Source organism: Lutra lutra, chromosome 16 (genome assembly GCF_902655055.1).
Source record: "Lutra lutra chromosome 16, mLutLut1.2, whole genome shotgun sequence".
Classification (NCBI taxonomy): domain Eukaryota; kingdom Metazoa; phylum Chordata; class Mammalia; order Carnivora; family Mustelidae; genus Lutra; species Lutra lutra.
The window spans coordinates 19,010,773-19,031,687 of record NC_062293.1 but is presented as its reverse complement, the minus strand read 5'-3'; the positions used below and the strand labels follow the sequence as shown (position 1 = coordinate 19,031,687).

The 20,915-nt window shown below is 48.3% G+C and overlaps 2 protein-coding genes across 2 annotated transcripts in view; one reads left to right on the top strand and one right to left on the bottom strand.

Moving 5' to 3' along the window:
- The first annotated feature begins 42 nt into the window (after positions 1-42).
- On the top strand, positions 43-13,380 carry CFAP97D1 (CFAP97 domain containing 1). The gene is made up of 7 exons (XM_047707436.1): positions 43-218; positions 731-801; positions 1,075-1,193; positions 1,588-1,711; positions 2,467-2,523; positions 3,026-3,154; positions 13,169-13,380. Exons 1-5 carry the CDS (start codon positions 95-97, stop codon positions 2,521-2,523), a joined length of 495 nt encoding a protein of 164 aa, XP_047563392.1. The 5' UTR covers positions 43-94; the 3' UTR covers positions 3,026-3,154; positions 13,169-13,380.
- Positions 10,755-20,915, bottom strand: part of MPP3 (MAGUK p55 scaffold protein 3) — a 25,454-nt gene continuing 15,293 nt past the window's right edge. Inside the window, exons 12-20 of the mRNA XM_047707433.1 lie at positions 20,595-20,659; positions 19,221-19,241; positions 18,686-18,727; positions 17,278-17,442; positions 17,094-17,174; positions 14,640-14,733; positions 14,348-14,456; positions 12,635-12,757; positions 10,755-11,066 (exon numbers count right to left, since the gene is read on the bottom strand). Coding sequence (XP_047563389.1) covers positions 10,890-11,066; positions 12,635-12,757; positions 14,348-14,456; positions 14,640-14,733; positions 17,094-17,174; positions 17,278-17,442; positions 18,686-18,727; positions 19,221-19,241; positions 20,595-20,659 — 877 coding nt within the window. The 3' untranslated portion in view covers positions 10,755-10,889. The remainder of the gene's footprint in view (positions 11,067-12,634; positions 12,758-14,347; positions 14,457-14,639; positions 14,734-17,093; positions 17,175-17,277; positions 17,443-18,685; positions 18,728-19,220; positions 19,242-20,594; positions 20,660-20,915) is intronic.

Genomic DNA, 20,915 nt, shown 5'->3' with positions numbered 1-20,915 from the left:
ACGGGGTAACTATGACAGCCTGTCGTGGGGACAGCTAACTACCTCACAGAGGAGCCTGGGTGCCTCATTTCTGAAGTGAGACTAGGAAGAGAAGATGAACAATTCCCTGGATTATCTAGCCTACCCTGTAATCGTCTCTAATCACAGACAGAGCACAACCTTCAGGAAGAAACTGGACTTTGGCCACTATGTATTTCATAAGAATAGAATACAAATAGGTATGTGGACAGTTGGGGTGGGACATCTGCGATTAGGGGTTCTGGAACGGTTGGCCTCAGAGAGATTGGCAGTAAACCAGACCACTACTGGCTTTGTGATGATATGGCCTTATCAGTTGGCTTGGGTCAAGAGGGCATCGGCATCTGTGACATTTATCTCCCAGCAGGAGTTCAGTGGTTGGAAACGCTCACTTAAACTTTTAAAGCCGGAGTAAGCTAGAAAGAGGCTAGGACTCCAGCTCCCAACAGGCTAGTCATACTGGGAAAGGACGCAAAGGACATTTATCTCTTTTACTTGTTCTGGCCCTCACGTTCTGTTATTTGTGCTACAAACTCTTCAAAGATGTCCGTTTGGGAAATTAAACTAACTGAAAATCCCTGAACCAGAGTAAGGTCAGAATTCAACATCGTCCTGTTTACTAATGGGGGGCAGTTGTCTAGAACGGGAGCGGGTTTTCAAGGCGGCTAGGAGGACCCCTCTGCAGTAACGTGGCTCTCTTTTACCCTCTTAGTGAAGGCGACCGTCGACACAAAACCTCCAGTGGCACACACACATCACATTTTGAAACTCAGCAAACTACAGGTATTGGCTCTTGCTGTCTGTGGATGTACTTTATTGATTTTTTTATCTATGTCCCGAAGAGGTCCGGTTTCCCAGAGCCTCGTAAATACCCTCCTCATCCAGAGATTTGCTAAGACTCCCTGCCCTTTGCGCACCAGCCGTCCCTGCGCGGTCCTCCCAGTCTCCACTGCAACCCTCGATTTGCCCCTTTCCCACCATCCCAGAGGAGGGTGATGCAGAGCGCCGGGGGTGTTGGCCACTGTCACCACGGAGGGGGGCGCGGTTTCTTACCAGGGTGAACAGAAGCGAATTGACAAAATCGAGTATGAAAACAAACAACTGTGTCAGAAGATTGCAAATGCCCATCGTGGTCCCGCCAAGGTGGATTGCTGGAACGAGTATTTTTCCAAGAGGTAGTGTTCTTTCTCCTCTCCTGTGTTTGGGAAGTCAGAGTCGACTTTCCCCCTTGTCAGGTTTTAGTGCGAGATTCTCCTGAGCAGGAGGCGTCCTAGAGAGAAAGCATCTTGATGGGAGACCAGGTTAGGGAGAATGAGAACTCTCCAAAACAAGGTCCAAGCTGCACCCAGACCAATAGAGTAGAATCCTCTAGGGAACATCAGGGTTGAGAACCACTGATAGGAACCTGCCAGTGTTGTGTACGGACCCCACAGTGTCATCTAGTTCAACAGGTGTAGGGGGGTCTCGGCTCAGCGGGAAGCCCTTAGGCAGCCTGGGTTTATGACATCACGACTTCATCCAAGAGGGGAATTTTTTTCTCCAGCCATCTCAGGATTTTGTGTTTTTCAGCTTAAACAGAGAAACAAGGAACCGGGAACTCGTGAGAATCACCGTGGAAAACCAGGGCATTCTGAAGAGGCTTGGTGATCGCAAACCCTACTATGACCGCAGGTTGTCCGAGATGGACTGGCAGGCACGTGGCTGCTCTGTGTGCCTCCCTTGTGCCTGCACAGTGCATCTGTGTTCAGAGTAGAGTCAGTCTCAGAAGGCATTCCCTAAGCAGCTGAAGGAGAAGTCATGCAAAATGCAGCAACTGGTAAAAGAGAAACCATCCAGAGCAAACAAAGCTAAGGACAGGAGGGGTGCCTGGGTGGCTCAGTGGGTTAAAGCCTCTGCCTTTGGCTCAGGTCATGATCCCGGGGTCCTGGGATTGAGCCCCACCTTGGGCTGTCTGCTCAGCAGGGAGCCTGCTTCCCCTTCTCTCTGCCTGCCTCTCTGCCTGCTTGAGATCTGTTAAATAAATAAATACAATCTTAAAAAAAAAAAGCTAAGGACAGGAGCAAACCATCCAGGAGCTAATCCATTTGCTCCCTGGGTAGCAAAGCCGCCATGTATCAGTTTCAAAAACTATCTAGTGGCATCTTCCCTCAAGCTTTAATTCATTAAAAAAAGAATGTACAAGCAAGGAGGAGGAAGGGTACATGATTCAGTGTGCGGTTGATTTCCTTCATTTAGGAACCAACTTTCAAGAAGGAAAAAAAAAAAGTAAAAAGCCTTCTGTGGTGTTTTTTTTTTCTTTAAAAAAACAAAAAACAAACAAACAAACAAAACCCAATCCCTGACTTTTGTCTGTAAGCCTTCTCTAAGCCAGCCTTAGGAGCTAGACCTCCAACTTTAGCCCCAGCCCCGTGGCATTGACAAAAATCTTTCTGATTTTTTCCCTTCAAGAATTCAAGGCGCTATATCAAAAATACAACAAGATATCTTCTCTCCCGAGATGAATAGGTATGTCTTAACATGGCTGCTTCTTACTGGGAAATAACAGTGATCACGTTTGATAGCAAAGCCCTAAGAGCCATACAGATGGAGCACAAGGGACCCAGTTTTAAGGGGATGGATTTTAGCCCTTCTGTAATATAACAGAACTTAGAGCCCTCGGTTTCCTCTCTCCAAAAGAGTAGGAAATGGCTGGCTTTTGTCATCAGCCTTGAGTCTTTCCATGAGTCTAAGGGGAAGTGATTTGTTCCAGTAAAATATAAACAGGAGGTCTCGTGATTTTCATATTGGGCAAAAGTTACATTACAGGTCTCTGTCACTATTCACGTACTATTGTGTTGGTATTTTGTAGTATTTAACATTATTAGGAATGACTAAGTTGTGTGTGTGTGAGTTAGTGTGTGTTTTGTCCCTGGGGAGAAGGATAAATGGACACTCAGGCTCTTCAAAGTATAGTTCCATATAATTGATGTTTCTCCATTTCTCTCCCTCTATTCTCCCTGAAAACAGGGTTACTCACCATGGAAAAGATACAAAAGAAAGCCCTAGGATTTCTTAGCTGCTTAGAATTTCAAGACACTCCTAAGTGGCTGAATGCTTAATCTTAGGATGCTACAATAAAGCTTGGAACATAAAATGAGTAAGTTACATTGAAAGTATGTACCCAAAGGCGTTAAGTCCCATCCCAAAATGGAGACAGAGTCGGGCAGGCAAAAGGCAGGATGCAACAAGCATTTTTATTTGGGGCTATAAAAAGGAGTTTCTATGAGAGCGTAAGAGAGAGAAATACCTTTTTAAAACACACGCCATCGTCAGCATCCTAGAGGGGAGGAAGGTGAGGTAAGATGACCCAGCCCTAAGTACAGCTCTGTCAAAACGGGAAACAGAAGCACGTGGTAAGATTAAGGTTCAGACAACACAGAGAACAAATGCCATTAGTCTCTCTGTGAATACACAGCATTGGAAAAGAATGCTTCATTGAAGTTTCCGTGTACTCTGTTCATTTATAGGGAGCAGCAACAGTGAAAGTGTCAAACACATCTCAAAACATAGGCAAGACAACACAGCTTGAGGGCTGTGACTGGTCGTGCTGGGTTTGAGCCTGACATTTTAAACTTTTTATGGAGAGAGGGTAGACCTTAAGTGTTCTCACCACAGATAAACTTTTTATTTTAAAATAATTAGATTCACAGGAAGTTGCAAATAAATGTTCGGGGGTGGGCGTGGGGGTGGGGGACTTCTGCACCCTTCACCCAGCCTTCTGCAAAGTTAGCACCTGGTGTAACTGTAATATGATATCAAACCAGGAAGCTGACATTGGTGAAATCCATAGAGTGTATACAAATTTCACCAGTTATGCATGCACTGATGTGTGTGTGTAGCTCTCTATAGTGTTATCAGATGTGTAGCTTTGGGTAACTAGAGTCACATTCAAGGTACATAGTTGACTATACCATCATCAAAAGACTTCATGGTACCCCCCCCTTTTTTTTAATTTGACAGACAGAGATCACAAGTAGGCAGAGAGGCAGGCAGAGAGTGGCAGTGGGTGGGGTGGGGTGAGAAGGAAGCAGGCTCCCTGCTGAGCAGAAAGCGGGGATGTGGCACTAGATCCCAGGACCCTGGGGTCATGACCTGAGCGGAAGGCAGAGGCTTTAACACACTGAGCCACCCAGGCACCCCATGTACCACCCCTTTTAATGACAGCTCCCCCTTCCTCCCATTCCTAACCCCCGGCAGTCACTAATCTGTTTTCCATCTCTGTAATTATGTTATTTCATGAGTCTTACATAAATGGGATCATGTGGTAAGTATCCATTCTTTTGAGCCTGGCTTTCTTAAATTCCATCTAATTTCCTTGCGGTTCATCCAAGTTGTGTACATCAAAAGTTCATTCCATTTTTACTGCTGCGTAGTATCCCATGGCATAAATGTACCAGGTGTTTTGGAACCATTTAACTGTTGGGAGGACATTGGGGTAGTTTCTAGCTTTTTTGACTCTTATGAATAAAGCAGCCATGAATATTTGTTACAAGATTCTGCCTGAAAATAAGTTTCATTTCTCTGAGAGAAACACTTGAGAGTATAATCAGGGATGAACACTTGAGAGTTGTATGGTAAGCCCATTTTATTTTATTTTATTTTTAAAGATTTTGTTTATTTATTTGACAGAGAGATCACAAGTAGGCAGATAGGCAGGCAGAGAGAGAGGGAGGAAGCAGGCTCCCTGCTGAGCAGAGAGCCCGATGAGGGACTCGATCCCAGGACCCTGGGATCATGACCCGAGCCGAAGGCAGAGGCTCAATCCACTGAGCCACCCAGGCGCCCCTGGTAAGCCCCTTTTAAAAGGAACCACAAATCTGTTTCCTGAGTGGCTGTACCATTTACATTTCCACAGTGGATGAGTGATTCCATTTCTCCACATCCTCACCAGCATTTGATAGTTTTCATTTTAGCCATTCCGATATGTGCATGGTGACATTTCCTGTGGCCCTAATTTGCAATTCTCTGGTGATTAATGAAGTTGAACATCTTTCATAGGCTTACTTGTCAGCTGGATATCCTCTTGTGTGAAATGTCTGTGAATGTCATTTGCCCATTTCCTAACTGGACTGTTCATTTTTTTTAATATTGAATTTTGAGAGTTCTTTATATATTCTAGACCAAATCCTTCATTGGATATAGGACATGCAAAACATTTCCTCCAAGTCTGTAATTTGTTTTTCCTTCCTCTTAACAGAGTCTTTCGTAGAGCAAAGTATTTTTATTTTGATGTCATCCAGTTTATCAATAATGAAACTGTTCTGTGTTTTGACCATATTGATAATCAATATCCTGGTGACACTGTGTCATAATTTTGCCATGTGCTACCCCTGGGGAAATGGGGTAAAGGGCACACACTCTCTATGTTATTTCTTACACCCATGTAAATCTCCAATTATCTCAAAAAGTTGAAAGAATAAATCATATGTCTGATTGTAAATTCATTATTCACTGGTTCCAGTTGATCTCAGTTTGAGGAATCACCTTCATCTAGATTCTTCTCTAGAGATACAGGTTAGAAACCTGGGAGTCATCCTTTACTTTGCTCTCTCTTTCTCCTTCTCCCTGAGTACATAATTTCTTTTTTTTTTTTTTAATTTTTAAAAGATTTTATTTATTTGAGAGAGCATGAGCAGGGAGAGGGGTAGTGGGAGAGGCAGACGCCCCCCTGAGCAGGGAGCCGGATGCAGAACTCAATCCCAGGACCCCAAGATTATGACCTGAGCCGAAGTCAGACAATTAACTGGCTGAGCCACCTGCACGCTCCAGCTCTGCCTACACATTTTCAACCCAGCACCCGTACCGCTAAGTGTCTGCATATGCTATTGTTAATTTTCCCTCATCTGAGAATGTCTTCACTTCCCTTTCGTTCCTTAAGGGTAATTTCATCGCATATAGAATTCAAGATTGACGGTTCTTTGCTCTCAGCACTCTATAAATGTTGCGTGACTTCTGTCTGCCTCCATAGTTTCCTTTATAAGCAATACTGAAATAGAACTCAAATTGGTGTTCCTTTCTGGTTGTTTCTCCCTGTTTTTCAGATTTTTTCTTAGTCTTTACTTTTCAGAAGATTAGTTATGATGTGTCTTCTTTGGTCTTAACCTACTTGGAGTTTATTGGCTTCTTAAATCTGTAGGTTTCTATCTTTCACCAAATTTGGGGAGTTTTCAGCCCAAAAAGTATTCTTTGAGTACTTTTCAGTTCCACATTTCCCCTCTCCCAGGATTCTGATTTTTCTTTTTTTTTTTTTTAAGATTTTATTCATTTCATTTGACAGACAGAGATCACAAGTAGGCAGAGAGGCAGGCAGAGAGAGAGGAGGAAGCAGGCTCCCTGCCAAGCAGAGAGCCCGATGCGGGGCTCAATCCCAGGACCCTGGGATCATGACCTGAGCCGAAAGCAGAGGCTTTAACCCACTGAGCCACCCAGGCGCCCCAGGATTCTGATTTTTCAAACATTGGTCTTTTGTTATTGTCCCTGATCCTTGTCTTTTTTTTTTTTCCCCTTCCAGTCTGTTGTTCAGATTAAATTCTATTGATCTGTCCTTAAGCACTCTGCTTTGATCTTCTGTCATTTCCATTCTACTACCGAGTTCATCCAAGTTTTACCTTTCACAATAATTTTTAATTTCTATAATTTCCATTTGGTTCCTTCTCATAACTTCTATTTCTTTGCTAAGATTTTCCAATTCAAGAGAATTTGCAATTGCCTATTGAAGCGTTTTTATTACAACTGCTTTAAAATCCTTGTGAGATAAATTGTAACATCTGAGATAAATTCTAACATATCAGTATTGGTATCAGTTGATTGTTTTTTCCTTACATTGTTGTTTTTCTGGTTTGGGGTATGATGAGAGATTTTCTATTGTATCCTGGACTTGTGGGTTATTATGTTAGGGATCTTTTAATTTTATTTACATCTTCTAGTTTAGCAAGTAGGAGATCTGCTTAGGTGTAGTGCATTGTTTTTGATTTTTTTATGGGCTTTAGTTCCAAGGGAAGTTCATTTCTCTCTCCTCTTTCTTTCTTTTTTTTAGTTTTATGGTTTTATAAACACAAACACGATATGCATATAAGCTGTCTATGCGTTTTCTTCACTGTGCCACCAGGCATTGGGATTGGCATCTCTGATGGCCAACTGGGTTGTTCTTTCCACCACGGCTTTGCAGTTCTTGGAGACATCGTGACCAATCTCTGCACAGTGAGATTTATTGCCCATCAGCAGCATTTCAGTCTCCTTGATGTTGTGGACTAGGGACTTCCAGAAGCCACTGGGCAGCATGTGTTCTGTTTCCCTGTTGCTCCTGTAACCAATGCTGGGCATCAAGATCTGGTCCTTGAATCTTCTGGGCACCATACTGTCAATGTCTCTGGGCTTTCACTGGTTGCACTTAATTTTGACATGCCAGCCTGAGAGGTGCCGAAAAACTTCTTGCTCCTCTTGTTAAGCACCTCAGGCTTCACCAGAGGTCTGAGGGCGGCCATGATGCCGAGTAAGATGGCTGCCACCAAGCCAGGCAGCCCTGAGGAGGAGACGGCAGTGCGATTTTCTGACCCCTGGCAATACTGTTCTGGTCTGCGTTGTTCTGTGGGTGCTGCTAGGGTTCCCGCTCAGTCCCTGCTGGTGTCTTCTGTGGTGTCAGAAGGTGCCTCCTTGGATTGCATGGTATTGCCGGGCCGCCTTCTGGAGAGGGGCAGGGAGACACTGGGCTTTGCTGCTGCTGGGAATGAATTGGGCCACTTGCTGGGACCCTGGTGTGAAACTCCCCATAGGTCTCCACTGGGCTCCCTGTCCTTTGGCAAAGAAAATAAGCTCTCCTTTGTTTTTTTCCTTTTTTCTTATTTCTCTCCCATCTTCCTTGTCTATGTCTGTTGGTGGTTCTGGGTTGCAGCCCCTTCGGAGCTTAGTCCAGGGTATATGGCAGATGAAAAGAAAACCCAGGAAACGCCCCACATTGTTGTCCCTCAAGTCCTGAGGTCCCTAGCCAGCCCACCATCGTCTTTCTTTTTTTTCTTTTTTAATATTTTATATATTTATTTGGGACAGAGGGTACACAAGCTAGGGCAGGGAAAGGAACAGAGAAGCAGGCTCCCCACTGAGCACAGAGCCCAACACAGGACTCAACACAGGGCTCGATCTTAGGACCACAAGACCATGACCCAAGCCAGACACTTAACCTACTGAGCCACCCAGCGTCCCACCCACCCCCCGCCACACACACACACACCAAACCATCAAGCTTTCAGGGTCCTTTTATCATTGTTTTTAAACTTCCAAGGTTTTCAGTGGTACTTAGAGGAGAAGGAAAATGTGATTCTACAACATCTTGTTCTGAAACCACAAGCCTGACTTTTAAAGGAAGCAATAGATTGAGACTATATTCAAAGGGCAGGGGAAAAAAAGTAGAGGAAGAAATTGCCCCACATCAACTCCTCCAGAAAAATGCTTATTGGTTCTGACCTGGATGACTCACGACTGGGCTTTGGGCTTGTGCTGGTGTATTGTCATTAACTAAATCACCGAGGGCTGTTGCCTCGGTGTGCATAATCCCTGTGACTGGGGTCGGGGCATCGGTGATGGGACACTGGGTAAATGGATGTAAAATTGTGAAAGGCTACACTCTTGATGTATGTATTCAAACATGCAAGGGTAAAAGCACGATTGGTTGACGTTGATCCTCGCTAAGCGCTACCTGAAGGATGGATGGTTGTAACTTTCTTAAAGCCCCCTCTTGCAGAGAGTGGAAGGGATGGCAGGGGAACTTACAAATTGCTGGATCAAGGATGGCAAACAGGATTAATTCACTTGCTCATTCTGCCCAGTTGATAACTGGATAACTTTGTCCTGAGAGATCCCAAAGCCATGCCTAGATTCAGCAGGCGTGTCATGTTCAATGAGTCCCATCGGCCACAGATATGAGAATGGGCAGTGGCAGCAGATATGCCCCACCTACTGGACATCCCCAATCTAGAATAGTCCTCTAGAGCCCACATTCTTCTTGTAGACACAGAGCTTACCCGAGTTTAAAGGCCCATGGGGGGAAGAAAGCTGTATCTTGAGGGGGTGTGTAATAAAAAGATTTCTTGGTGTGGGGCCCCAGAGCTTTTGCCAAGATTTTGCCCAGGGGTTCAGAATGTATGTAGTTCTAGCTGAAATGGGACTGGGTGTATCATTTACACACACCCCACCACTATCTATGTGTAAACAAGTGTGTGTGTGTGCGTGTGTTTTTTAACAAGACTTTTCCACTTTTTACAAACAGTATAAACACTTTACAAACAACCTCTATCTCTGGGGCCCTACCCACTCTACTGTCGCAGACCAACAGCAGGTAACAGCATATCTCAGGGGCAAGGAAGTTACTTGGATGGGAAGTGAGGCAGGCACCCCACTTTCATGCCCTGCTTCGTGATATGCACGAAGAGAATTATTGCCATTTTATCTGACGATTGCGTAAAAATATTACAAAGCCAAAAACACCTGTTGAGTAAAATGACAAAGGGAAAAAAAAAAGCCAACTGGTGTTCAACCCCTCTGTTCGTACACTGGAGGAAAACCCACCCTAATGGGATTTTGCTAAGAGTCGGTTAGTATCTCTCAAGAGTCATTTTGACTTAATTGTTTTCAGCCTCAGATCCTGACTTTAGGTCCTGGCTCTCCCGTATAATACACACAACTTTGTACGTGTCCTTCACACTTCAGGGCAGTTGTCCCAACCCCCACACCCCACCCCCACCTCCACCCCCGCTGCTATTTGGGAAAACTCGAGACTCATTTCACTTGTTAAGGATTTGTGCATGATCAGTGCAAAGAAGTCCTTATCCTTTTGCTAGAAAGATCTGAAGAAAGAGATCCTGGCAGGTGGACCTACCAGGTTAGTGGGCTAGAAAGTTGCAAAGGTGGCTTTGGGTGAGGATGCAAAATGGAAATTCCTAAAGAGGCAGCACATCTTCTTCCTGGCACTTTGCCCTGAACCTGGCCCCCTTTACTTCTCATGAGGGAAAGAGCTTGGCATGGGTAAGCAGCTTCTTGGCAGTCTCAGAAGTTACTGCCACGCTGAACTTTATTGTAAATTCAAGTTATGGTGAGAAGGGCGAGAGGGACAAGGGATAGAATGGAAAAAAGCAAAGCCAGGGCTTAAGGTTAGAAGTCTGAGGGGATCTAGAAAGGGGACAAGCAGCCTTACATTCCTCCAGAGTCCCTGAAAACACCACCGTTATCATACAACAGCACAGAAATTCATGATAATGAAGTGTGCCTTAATCTTCAAAAAAAAGTTTGTGTGTGTTTGCCATTTAAGAAGGCAGAGAACCAAGTTTCCTACTGCCAAGCAAACATGATCACAAAGGTTAAAACCAACATTTTAGTGCTCGAGGACAAGGGAGCTTCGGTTGCAAGGAAAAATCTCCGTGGGTAAGGATAACTCCATTTCCAGCAAAGCTGAATCAGTGAAGCATCCCTCTGTTTATCATCTCTGCAAATCGGTACCTTGTAAATCCGTCCCCGCAAAAGACAGTGGCTACATAACTTCTATATAACTTCCAGGCAAAGAATCAGGGTCAACTTGCTTCTGACACTTGAGTGAGTGAAATGTTACTTTGTGATACATCCTCTTTCCAATTCACATTCTCTGCTCCAAAGGGATGCAATGAAAAACAACAGACAAAACCAATAACGGACCAGACTCCACACACATATTCTTCTGCACGAGGACGTTTATGGAAAATTCTGCTCCTCTCCACACTTAAGATTCCTTGATGGTAGCATGGGGGAGGGCTGGTTGAGGGGGTCCTCCTCCAGCTCCTCTCCAACCCAGATGTTCTAGCATACAGTTACCTGACCCAACTAATAGGCACCCAGTGAGTGTCCTTGCCCAGCTTCTCCAAGAGCGCTCTGAGCTGGCTGTGGGCGCTCTGGAGGTCCTCCTTCACCAGCACGCTGTCCACCAGATGCCCGTAGTGCTGATCTATGAAGGCGGCGGAGGCGGCCATCTCTTGCTGCTCCTCGTCCTGCAAGGAAAGGGGCCGTCATGGAGCCACTGGGTGGTCCTCCCTCAAAACAAGAAACCTCCAGTCTTTTTCTTGGGTGGTGTTCTCAGGTCTTGCTTTTAAGTGATGGGTGGGTGACTTGGGACGGTGAATAACCCATGGCGTACACAAGAACAGAGTGTGGTGATAACACCCGATCACACGTCCGATAATGTGGCCAGGAAGTAGGCACAATCCTTGTTTGTCTTCTCAGAATATCTACTGTTAGCTCTTAGGACCTGTTAACCTCACCCATGACATGGGCTTTGGGTGGACGCTAATTCTACATCCGTGTGTACAAATAATGTCAGTATCACACTTCCGGGTGGAAGGTATTTCCAGAGAAGGGGGTACCATTGTGTTACGTGTCAAGGCGGTTAAGTCATTATGGCAAAGAACTACAAATACTATTAACTATAAGCAAAGCAAGCATTTCTGGAATCAGCGAGGGGGAAAAGAGGGAGGATAAGTAACTCTCATGCCCTCTGAATTCAGACTCCTAAATTCATCACATAGAACTTAATTCTTCTTGCCATTTCCTCATACCAGAGCCCATTACGAGCAAAGTAGCTAGAGTGGAGTTCTTTACAAAAGTGCTGGGACAATCCTGACCAAACACCCCATTTCCCTGGGGTCCCCGACTTCCTTCATCAGACTGCTTTCCTGGCCCCTAACACTGAGGGACAGGTAGCCGGCGAACCCTCCTTTGCCCGGCCTGCATAGGGTTTGCTTCTTTATTCAAAAACACCTCGAGGGGTGCCTGGGTGACTCAGTGGGTTAAAGCCTCTGCCTTCAGCTCAGGTCATGATCTCAGGGTCCTGGGATGGAGCCCTGCATCGGGCTCTCTGCTCAGCAGGGAGCCTGCTTCCTCCTCTCTCTCTGCCTGCCTCTCTGCCTACTTGTGATCTCTGTCTGTCAAATAAATAAATAAAATCTTTAAAAAAAAAAAAAAACACCTCAAAGGTGCAGAACCTCAAGCAGGTAGTTGACTGACGGTTAGCTTCTGCCTTCTCTCTTGTGCTCACAGAAATTCAGTGCTCTTACAGTGTGGGGGAGCCGTCCTCCCCCAAAAAGACCCACATTCCAAAATATTCCCTCCTCCTCCTCCTCCTCTTCTCTCTGTTGCCATCCGCCCCAGGTCCCAAATTTAGCAAGAGCACTTGTAGGGTCAGAATATAGGTTCTAAAGGCCTAGGAAAGGGTTGGGCATGCTGCCACAGAGATGGGAGAGATTGGATGCGAAGCTGGTATTTCAATTAAGACGACTGGGGTGTGGCCTGGGAATTGAACAGATCAGTGCGATCGAGTCTTTGACAGATGTCCCCTATTTTCTGGGAGGATCCTTCTGTGAAGGAGTGAAGGGTGGGGAGTGATCCTTGTCTGAAGTGGGAGGAACTTTCAGCTGCTCTACCTGGGCTTTCCAGTGACCCGACCATCTAAATCTGGCCAATAGGCAAACGGAAAGACAGCCCCGTGCAGAAGGTACGAGGACACTTAGGCAGCTGTCATGAGCCCTTTCAGGCCCTCAGAAATGATCCACTTTAAACTTACAAGTGGGGCAGCTGTGTCCTCACAAGCAGGGGACATGGGTGGTGTCTTCCTCTTCTCCTGAATCGCAGGCTTGACAAATATAACATAGGGCTTGAACTCTGAGGTCCTCAGTTGTTGAAGTGCCTGAGAAAGAAAGTTCAAAAATATTACACATTTGAGAAATATTTTATTATGAAACACTTTCTGAATGCTCCATAAGGGTGTGCTGTATCTCAGAACCTCAGGGGCAAGGGTCCTGATCGCATGGTCTAGTGACAATGGACTTCCACTGGGCAGACCAGCTGCTCATTTTCCCGTCCTCCACTTTGACACTGGACTTGGCCGGGCCCCAGAGGCCCGCTTGCTGAGAAGGAACGTAGTGAAGCCCCGGGTCCAGGTGTTGCCGTCTCTCTTAGCTCTGACCCCACAAGCTCTGATTAACCTTCATATGCCCTTCTCCACATGCCCTGTCCTGATAGAAGATTTAATGTGCAACTCTTATTAGTCAAACGTCAGTTTGGACTACACTAATTCAAAATATGTGTTATCACACAGGCCTCCTTATGATATTCAGAGAAGAAAAGGTTTGCTAAGCAAATGAAGAGACTAAGAAACCATTTGAAACAAATGGTACAGACATTAGAAGCTTTTCAATGTGCAAATCATCCTGTTAGCGCCTATGACCTATAACGTAAGGGCCTCAGTTTGGAAACACTGGCATTAAACGTATATGTACATTCTGCAGCCCCCCATTCAATAAAATCACTTTTCAGATAAAATTTTGCAATTCAGACTTTTAATTTTGATGATCAACCCTCAGCAAGTCCAAATGCAAGAGGGTTTTTCCTTCATAAACATAATGTGCTTTTTGGACTCTGTCTCAAGCCAACTCCTGTTAAATAAAGCCTACACCTTCTAGCATAAAATCAGAGCTCCAGTTCTATAGAGGAAAAAAAGAAAAACCCAGAGTGAGTTCAAAGCTTCGCAGTTTTTGTCAAAGACAAGGTTAAAAAGATGCTTGAGCCCCCGTCAAACACACGGCAGGCAGGGCACGCAGAACTGGAAACAGGTTGGAAGCCCTTCACAGGGTCATGTCTCCTTCCCTTTTCTCTTTCAAACGGCTCTCTGGGTCGTCCCAGATTCTCTGGGAATCTCTCAGAGATTCCCTGAGTAGCTGACTTGACTTGTCCTGGGGGCACAGGGGCGGTATCCCGGTACAGGGAGCTGGGCCCCGGCATCCACCCGTGCCCTGGCATCTAGTTCCCCGTCCTGTCACCACAGACCAGCGGCACCCGTGCTACTACCTGGTCCCCTCCATGCAGAGGCCACGACCCCAGGTCTGCAGGCCACTAGGGGGTCTTGGAGCATCCTCCAACAAATGCCATTTCGTGTATACATGTGCACGTTTCAGGGTGCAAAGCTTTCCTTAGATTCTCAAAGAGAGACCTAAGGAAATTTTAACATCCAGTCCCTTGGACTAAAAAAGCCTTAGACGGAGGTCAAATGTCCTGTGTAATATACAGCTCCCTCATTATTATTTTATTTTGAGAGAGAGAGCAGAAGGAGAGACTTTCACGCAGACTACCTACTGAGCACAGAGCTAGACGCGGGGCTCGATCCCATGACCCTGAGATAGGACCAGAGCTGAAATCAAGAGTCAGACTCTCAACCGATTGAGCCCCCTCATGGATATATTCCGCCAACAGAAAATGCCCAACTGGCTCAGAAACTCACGTCCGGCTCCACGTCCACCAAACACACTTTGTTTTTTGCCATCACCGCCTGAATGGCATCCAGACTGGTTCCGTAGAGGTTTTCCTTATATTCGCCATGCTCCAGGAACCTAAAACACCACCAACAGGCCTTCAGCTCCTGAGTTTGCCTAAATTAGCAGGTAAAGCTGGATGGACTTTCCACCACCACTCCTCTCCCGCATCCCCTGCCTTCCCAAAAGTGCTCCCACAAGGCCAAGCAGAACACCAGCCGGGGGCCCCCAAGGGCCAGCTGGGCCGTCAGGCCCACGCACCTGCTGTGATGTAAGTCAGCCTCGAACGCTTGCTTAGAGACGAAGTGATATTCCAACCCCTCCTTCTCATGGCTCTTTCGGGGCCTGGTGGTATCTTTGAAAAAAAGGAAAAGGGAAACCGGGCAAAGAGATGTCACCTCGCAGTGCGTGAGAACAGCAGCGAGCCTGGGTCTCCCCTTCCCCTCCAGAGCTCATTGCTGTTTTGTGAAGGAAACCAGCATTCCCATTTCTCAGTGTCACTGGGGGGCAGACACACTCCGCGATGTGGGAAACGAGGCCTCCCACTTTGCAGGGGAGGACAACTGAGATGGAAGGAGATCAAGCCCAAGCTGGGGTGTGAGCTCTGTCCCATGCCAAGTGTTTGCCCCTAGCGGCCCCGCTAGATGGCCTGGCCGAAGTGGTGTTGGTTGTTAAGAATCGCAGGAGGGATCTCTAGCCCTAACTGTTGATTTCCTCCTTGTTTTCCTTTCTGCGAGCCATGGGGCCCCAGATACAGACGGCCCTGCTGGAGGCCTTTAAATCCTTATTCAGTGACTTCTCATTTCGAGAGCAGAGATGTGAAGACAGACAGTCCCGTGATGGACAAGATGCGGTTTAGCAAATCTGGCTCTCATACAACTTAGCGCAAATCAGGCAGCACTTCTCCACTGGTTTCTGTGATAGAACTGAGACATGCACTTCAGGGGAAAACCAGGTCCTTCCCAGAAGGAGAGTACGCATGAAGGATCACATTGCTCTTTTCTAGAGCATTCCGCAAGAAACGATGGGGGTCCTGAAGGACAGAATTTTCATGACCTTGGGGACCAACCCAGGACGCTCTGTGCTCAACATGTGGCATCTCTGCCCCACGTTGGGGAGAGCTGCTAGGGTCACTTTTCTGATCATGTCATTCACTTGCTTAAAAACTTTTTATTCACCACCGATAACATTCTAAAGAACTTAGATGAGTATCTCCTCCCACATGATCCACACTAGCCCCCTCCCCCAGTCCCTAATGCTGCAACCCTGGGTCACACCTCCATCGCTTTGCACAACCGTATCCCTCTGTATACAGAACTATTCCTTTCTTCCCTGCCTGGAAAACTCCTATTTATGCTTCAAAACCCAGGATTAAAGTCACTGCCTCTCTGAAGTGGGAAGTCTTGGGAAGCCTTCCTCCACTCTTTCAGGTCCTAAAAGCAAGGGGCGGGGGGACGTTCACCTATCTGTGGGGTGCCTGAAGCGGGTAGGCCTGACCAACCATGTACCCCTGCCCCGGGGGATGGATCTGGAGGTTCTGAAAGATGAACATATGAGCAGCTTCCACAGATCCTGCAGGTTTCAGTCCGCCCTGGAAGGCAGTGGCCCTCGGAAGCCTACCTCCCAGGTCCATCAGAGGTGTGTCGCTAGAATGGCTTCTGGAGCCCTGCTGCCTCCCGCCCATCCCTGCCACTTTAGATAGGGCTCCGAAAGACAACTCTGACAACCCACAGACTGGGGTATGGGCCCTGAGGCCCAGGGGTCTGGTAAAAGAAAGGATTGGTAGCTGCCCTTAGAACACTCTGGAAAGGTCTCATTGCTGCCACCAGAGCCTTCCCTTTCGGTGACTACCAGGTGCCCACACTGTATCCCTCTGAGGACAGAAGGACTAAGGGCTCCAGAAAGGGAAAGGACAGCCAAGGACAGGAGTGGCAGGCTTTGTGCGGTCTCATCAAGGATGTGACTGGACAGGCTGCCTGGGTTTGAATCTTGGCCCCACTACTTCCCAACTGTGTGACACTGGGAAAGTTACTTAACCTTTCTGAGCCCCAGCGTCTTCCTCTGCGGTATAAGATGGTGATCACCTTTCTCCTCAAGGGTATGGGGAGGGCTGCCCAAGCCACTGCCCATAGAAGCTCCCAGACCCTTCGTTCCCCTCTTCTGCATCACATCCAGAACCAGGGCCTCCTGCCTCCTCGGTCTCAGCTTCCACAGCTGCTCCTAGCCTCAAGAACTGGCAGGGGGTATGAGCACTTTGGAGGGCACCCAGCCATTCTGATGGCCCAGAAGCCGGCTACAAGGGAGTGCACGAGCAGTCTCAGAACTTACCAGGCTCCCAGCTTCTCTGTCCTACTCTCTTACTCAAACAGAGGGCAGGGGCTGTCGGAGTCAGAGTCACTGTGAAGAGGAAGCTGGATCGTCCCCTTGGTGCCCAAGGTTGCTACTTTACCTGCAGTGTGCTCTAGACCTATCTCCCATTCCAGGAAGGAACTGAGAAGATGGTCCTCCCGCTTCTGACTCAGAGGGTCCTAGTGGACCCCTGAAAGTGGGTTTCTTATCATGCCTAGGTCCCATGATCTGCCCACAGCAGGCAGTGCCCATCGGTCCCTCAGACCCAAAGTAAGGATTAGGATGGATTTGGGGAGTCAAGTCCCTATGAACTCTTTACACACGGGTGTGCACACACAACCTCCCCCCCACTGTGGGCCTCCTTACGTGGAACGGCAACGCCAAAGTGCTGTGGGTTCTCTGCCACCACCTTCTGCTTCAGCTCATGCAGTCGGGCTCCTAGAGATCCTGGGAAATGAAAGGAAGGGTGACCAGGGTCCCTGCTGAGCTCCCTCCCCACCAGTCCAGGAGGAAACCCGCCCACTCCTTGGAAATGCAGGCCCTCACCTACCAATCAGAACCACCAAGCGGGGCCGTTCACCAGGCTGGTGCTGGTACCTGGTTACCTCCTCATAGGTCAGCAGCTCTGGAGACTCCGCTCCTGCACACCCCTTTCCTTCCTGGGGGCTTCCCGGTCTTTCCCTTCGGCCCAGCCGGAAGCTTCTCCGAAGACCAGCTTTGCGGGAAGGGTGGGGAGAACTGTGGCATCTTTCCCAGGATCTCCCAATAAAGACTTTCTCTACCTGGCCACACCTGGAAGGGGGAGCTGAGTCCCACTGGCCTCTCCCAACCACCTCCTGCTACAGGAAGGGGCTGATCAGGATGCCTAGTAAGATGAAGAAAGGGTGACCATCTGGCCTCCAAAATTAGGGTTCAAGGTTATTGTTTTATTTAAAGATGTTTATTTGTAGAGAACACAGGGGGAGGAGCAGAGGGAGAAAGAATCTTAAGCAGACTCCACGCTGAGTGTGGGGCCCAGCACAGGACTCGATCCCACGACCCTGAGATCAGGACCGGAGCCGAAACCAAGAGTCACGTGGCTGACTTTGGCTGGGTCATCACCTCTCTGAGCCTCGATTTCCATATCCATGAAATGGGAATACAAATCTACAAGGGCAACATGTGGTCCTGGTTGGGGGGGGCCGGGGTCCTGGATCCGGGAAAATGCTCTACAGGGTATTACTGGGGTAACTGGCCAAATTTTAATATGAACAATGTATTAGATGATGGAACTGCTTGCATGTTAAACTTCCAGAATTTTAATAACTCCCCTGGGACTGTAAGAGAATGTTTCTGTCCCTAGGGAATACATACTGAGGCATTTAGGGGTGAAGGGACATGATGGCTACAACCGAGTCACAGGACTCAGGAAGAAACCGTGTGCGTGTGAAAAAGGGGATGACAAGCAAATAGGGCAAAGAGTTCTGGGTATAATTCTTGCACCTTTTTGTTAAGTTTGAAATTACTTCAAAATGAAAGGTAAAAAAAATCTCTGCCGGTTTCTAAGGCCTTTAAAAAGACCAAGCAATATAAAAGCAGCAAAGGACCTTTGGAGACTGGTAAAAGGCTGGTAGAAGGCTCCGTCACTGAGCGGTGGTGGTGGTGGTGGTGGTACACACGGACTAGACCGTGGCTGAGACTGTGATGATAAGAGATCGGTGGTAACGGAGTGCTCCACGTCCCTTCCCTGACAGAGCTCTGCTCCCAGAGGGCTGGGTGGAAGTTGGGGAGATCCCAAAGCCTGGGCTGGTCAGCCCCCCTCCCCTGGCTGACAGAGATGAAGGGAAATGTGGGTCCCCCAGGCTTGGCTGCTCTTGGAGCTCAGATCACCCTGCCTCTGTCTTCCCCTAGTCCAGGAGCCATGGTTGGCTTTGCATAGGCGGGGCATGGGGAGCTGGGGGACGAGGCCTGATTCTTACCCACGTAGTGTCCTTTGAGGTACCCTTCACAGTCACAGGTCTCTGGGAACCAAACAGAGAGAGGCAGACAGTGAGCCTTGCTGGACACATATTCTGACCCAAAGGGACCCGGCTCCTAGGTGGCCACGAGGAGGCCACTGGGATGATGTCTCGTTGGGGGTGGGAGAAATGCCATGTCCTGGCTCTCCAGGAAACCAAGTCCTTCTGTTTCACTCAATTCTCCATGCTTAGGCCCCGAACAGACTTTGCAGGACCCTGGCAGGAGTTCTGGGCCAGCAGGCCCCTCTGGATTAGGTTCACTGTGCAGGAGGAGGGGACAGTCACTCGCCCTGTCACCCCTTCCTATCTTCTGCCTCCCACCCAGCCAGCATCCGGTGGGGACGAGGGGGCTATGTGCCGGGTGGGCAGGGAGGAGCTCTGTTCCCTGGAGCTCTTCACACCTCAGGGCACGGGGGGTGGGGAGGAAAAGAAGCCCCTCCAGCTCCAGACAGTCTACACTCTTGTCCGGGTGCACGGGGGATAAACACCAGCCTACCTTTGTCACAAGGCTGATCATCTTCGGTTTGCACAAAAGACAGACGGAAGAGCGTTAGTGGAGGGGAACCAGGAGGTTCCGCAGCTGAGAGGCAGCCGTGGCCTCGTGTGCACAGGGAGCCCTCCATCTGTCCCCTCTTTCTTTCCTCCAGCAAACCTGTGATCCGAGCTGTGGTGCATTATGAAACCAAGCCTAACTCTCATTAGTCTCCCGTGTGTGTCTCATTAGTGGCCCAAAGCAAGCCGGTGCAGCACTGGCGTGAACAGCTCCAAGGCCGATTTACTCAACAGCCCTTCTGCCTTGAGAGCTGGTCTGGAAGACTGGCCGTGGGCAGTGGCCCCCAGCCAGGGAGCAGCTCACCCCAGGATGCCTGCCATGGGGCCGGGACCTGCTCTCTCTTTTCCGGGGCTTGAGACGGGCCTGTTCAAACTCAGGTGCCGGAGGATGGAGCGGTGCAGAGCTGGGCGGTGCAGAGCTGGGCTCCCAGCCAGCTCTGCTCTGGTCACCTGACACCCCTCTGGGCCACTCATTTGGTTCCGAGTCCCCCCCCCCCCGCCCCGGCCTGAGCCTGAGAGGCCGTATTGCGGGCAGCTTCGTCTCTATACAGGGCTCTAACCTGGAGGCTGAGGGCACAGGCCCTCTGAAAACCTGACCCCAGCCCTGCTCCCTTGACCTCACGAGCCTCCATTTTCCCACGTTGGAAAAGAGGATGTCCTGACTCCACTCCTTCACACTATGATGACTGAAAGGCAAGGTGGTAGGTGAGTGTGTCTTCTGAAGGTACGGGTTGCACGGGATGGGGGGCCAGATAAAACAGAGGACTCTCAGTTAATTCTGAATTTCAGATACACAACAAATAATTTCTTAGCATAAGTATGTCCCAAATATTGCATGGGCTATACTTACACTAGAAACCCATTTATAATGTATCTAAAATGCAAATTTAACTGGGCATCCTTTATGTTTATTTGCCAAATTGGGTGCTAACATGGGATCACTCGCAGCCTTCTCCACTCCTGTCCAGCATCAGTGGTTGTAAAACTGTCAGGATCAGACTGCTTGGTAGTGGACACTCTCCCAGAGAGAGAGACACACACACATGCACGCACACACACACACACAGACATGTTTGCACGCTATTTTGGAAGAGGTATTTAAAATGTCCCCTCGTATCATCTATGGGTCCCAAATACAGTAGCTCCTCTCCAGAGAATAGCTCCCCACTCCCTGACCTATTCCAGTTTCCCCTCCTGCCTCTGGGGCCTGCCCAGCTCAGACAGGACCCCTGGTTGCCCTCTCCAGTCCAGTGCTTGTTTCTTCGGGGCACAAAGCCCCTGAGTCCTAACCCCAGCCCATTGCTGCCCATCTACTCACAGGGAGGCTTCCTGAGGCTCTGCGGGCTTGGCAGGGTGCCAGTGGCTCTCCGGTAGCTTAGTCGCCTATGGGGACACAAGGAGATGGGCAGGCCCATGAGCTCAGCCATGAAACCAGTCAGAGAGAACCTTCTGGAAAACTCAGAGAAACCAAGGCCTGGATTGCACATGTGGGTGCATCCTGGCATTCCAAGGGCCTCCCTCCACAGTCAGTGGCCATGAAGAGAGAGACTTTCACAGAAGCTTGTTGGTTCACAAGCTGGAAGAAAGCAAGTCTCTTGCTCTAGGAGAAGCTCCTCCAGCCCAAGACGGTCACACACAG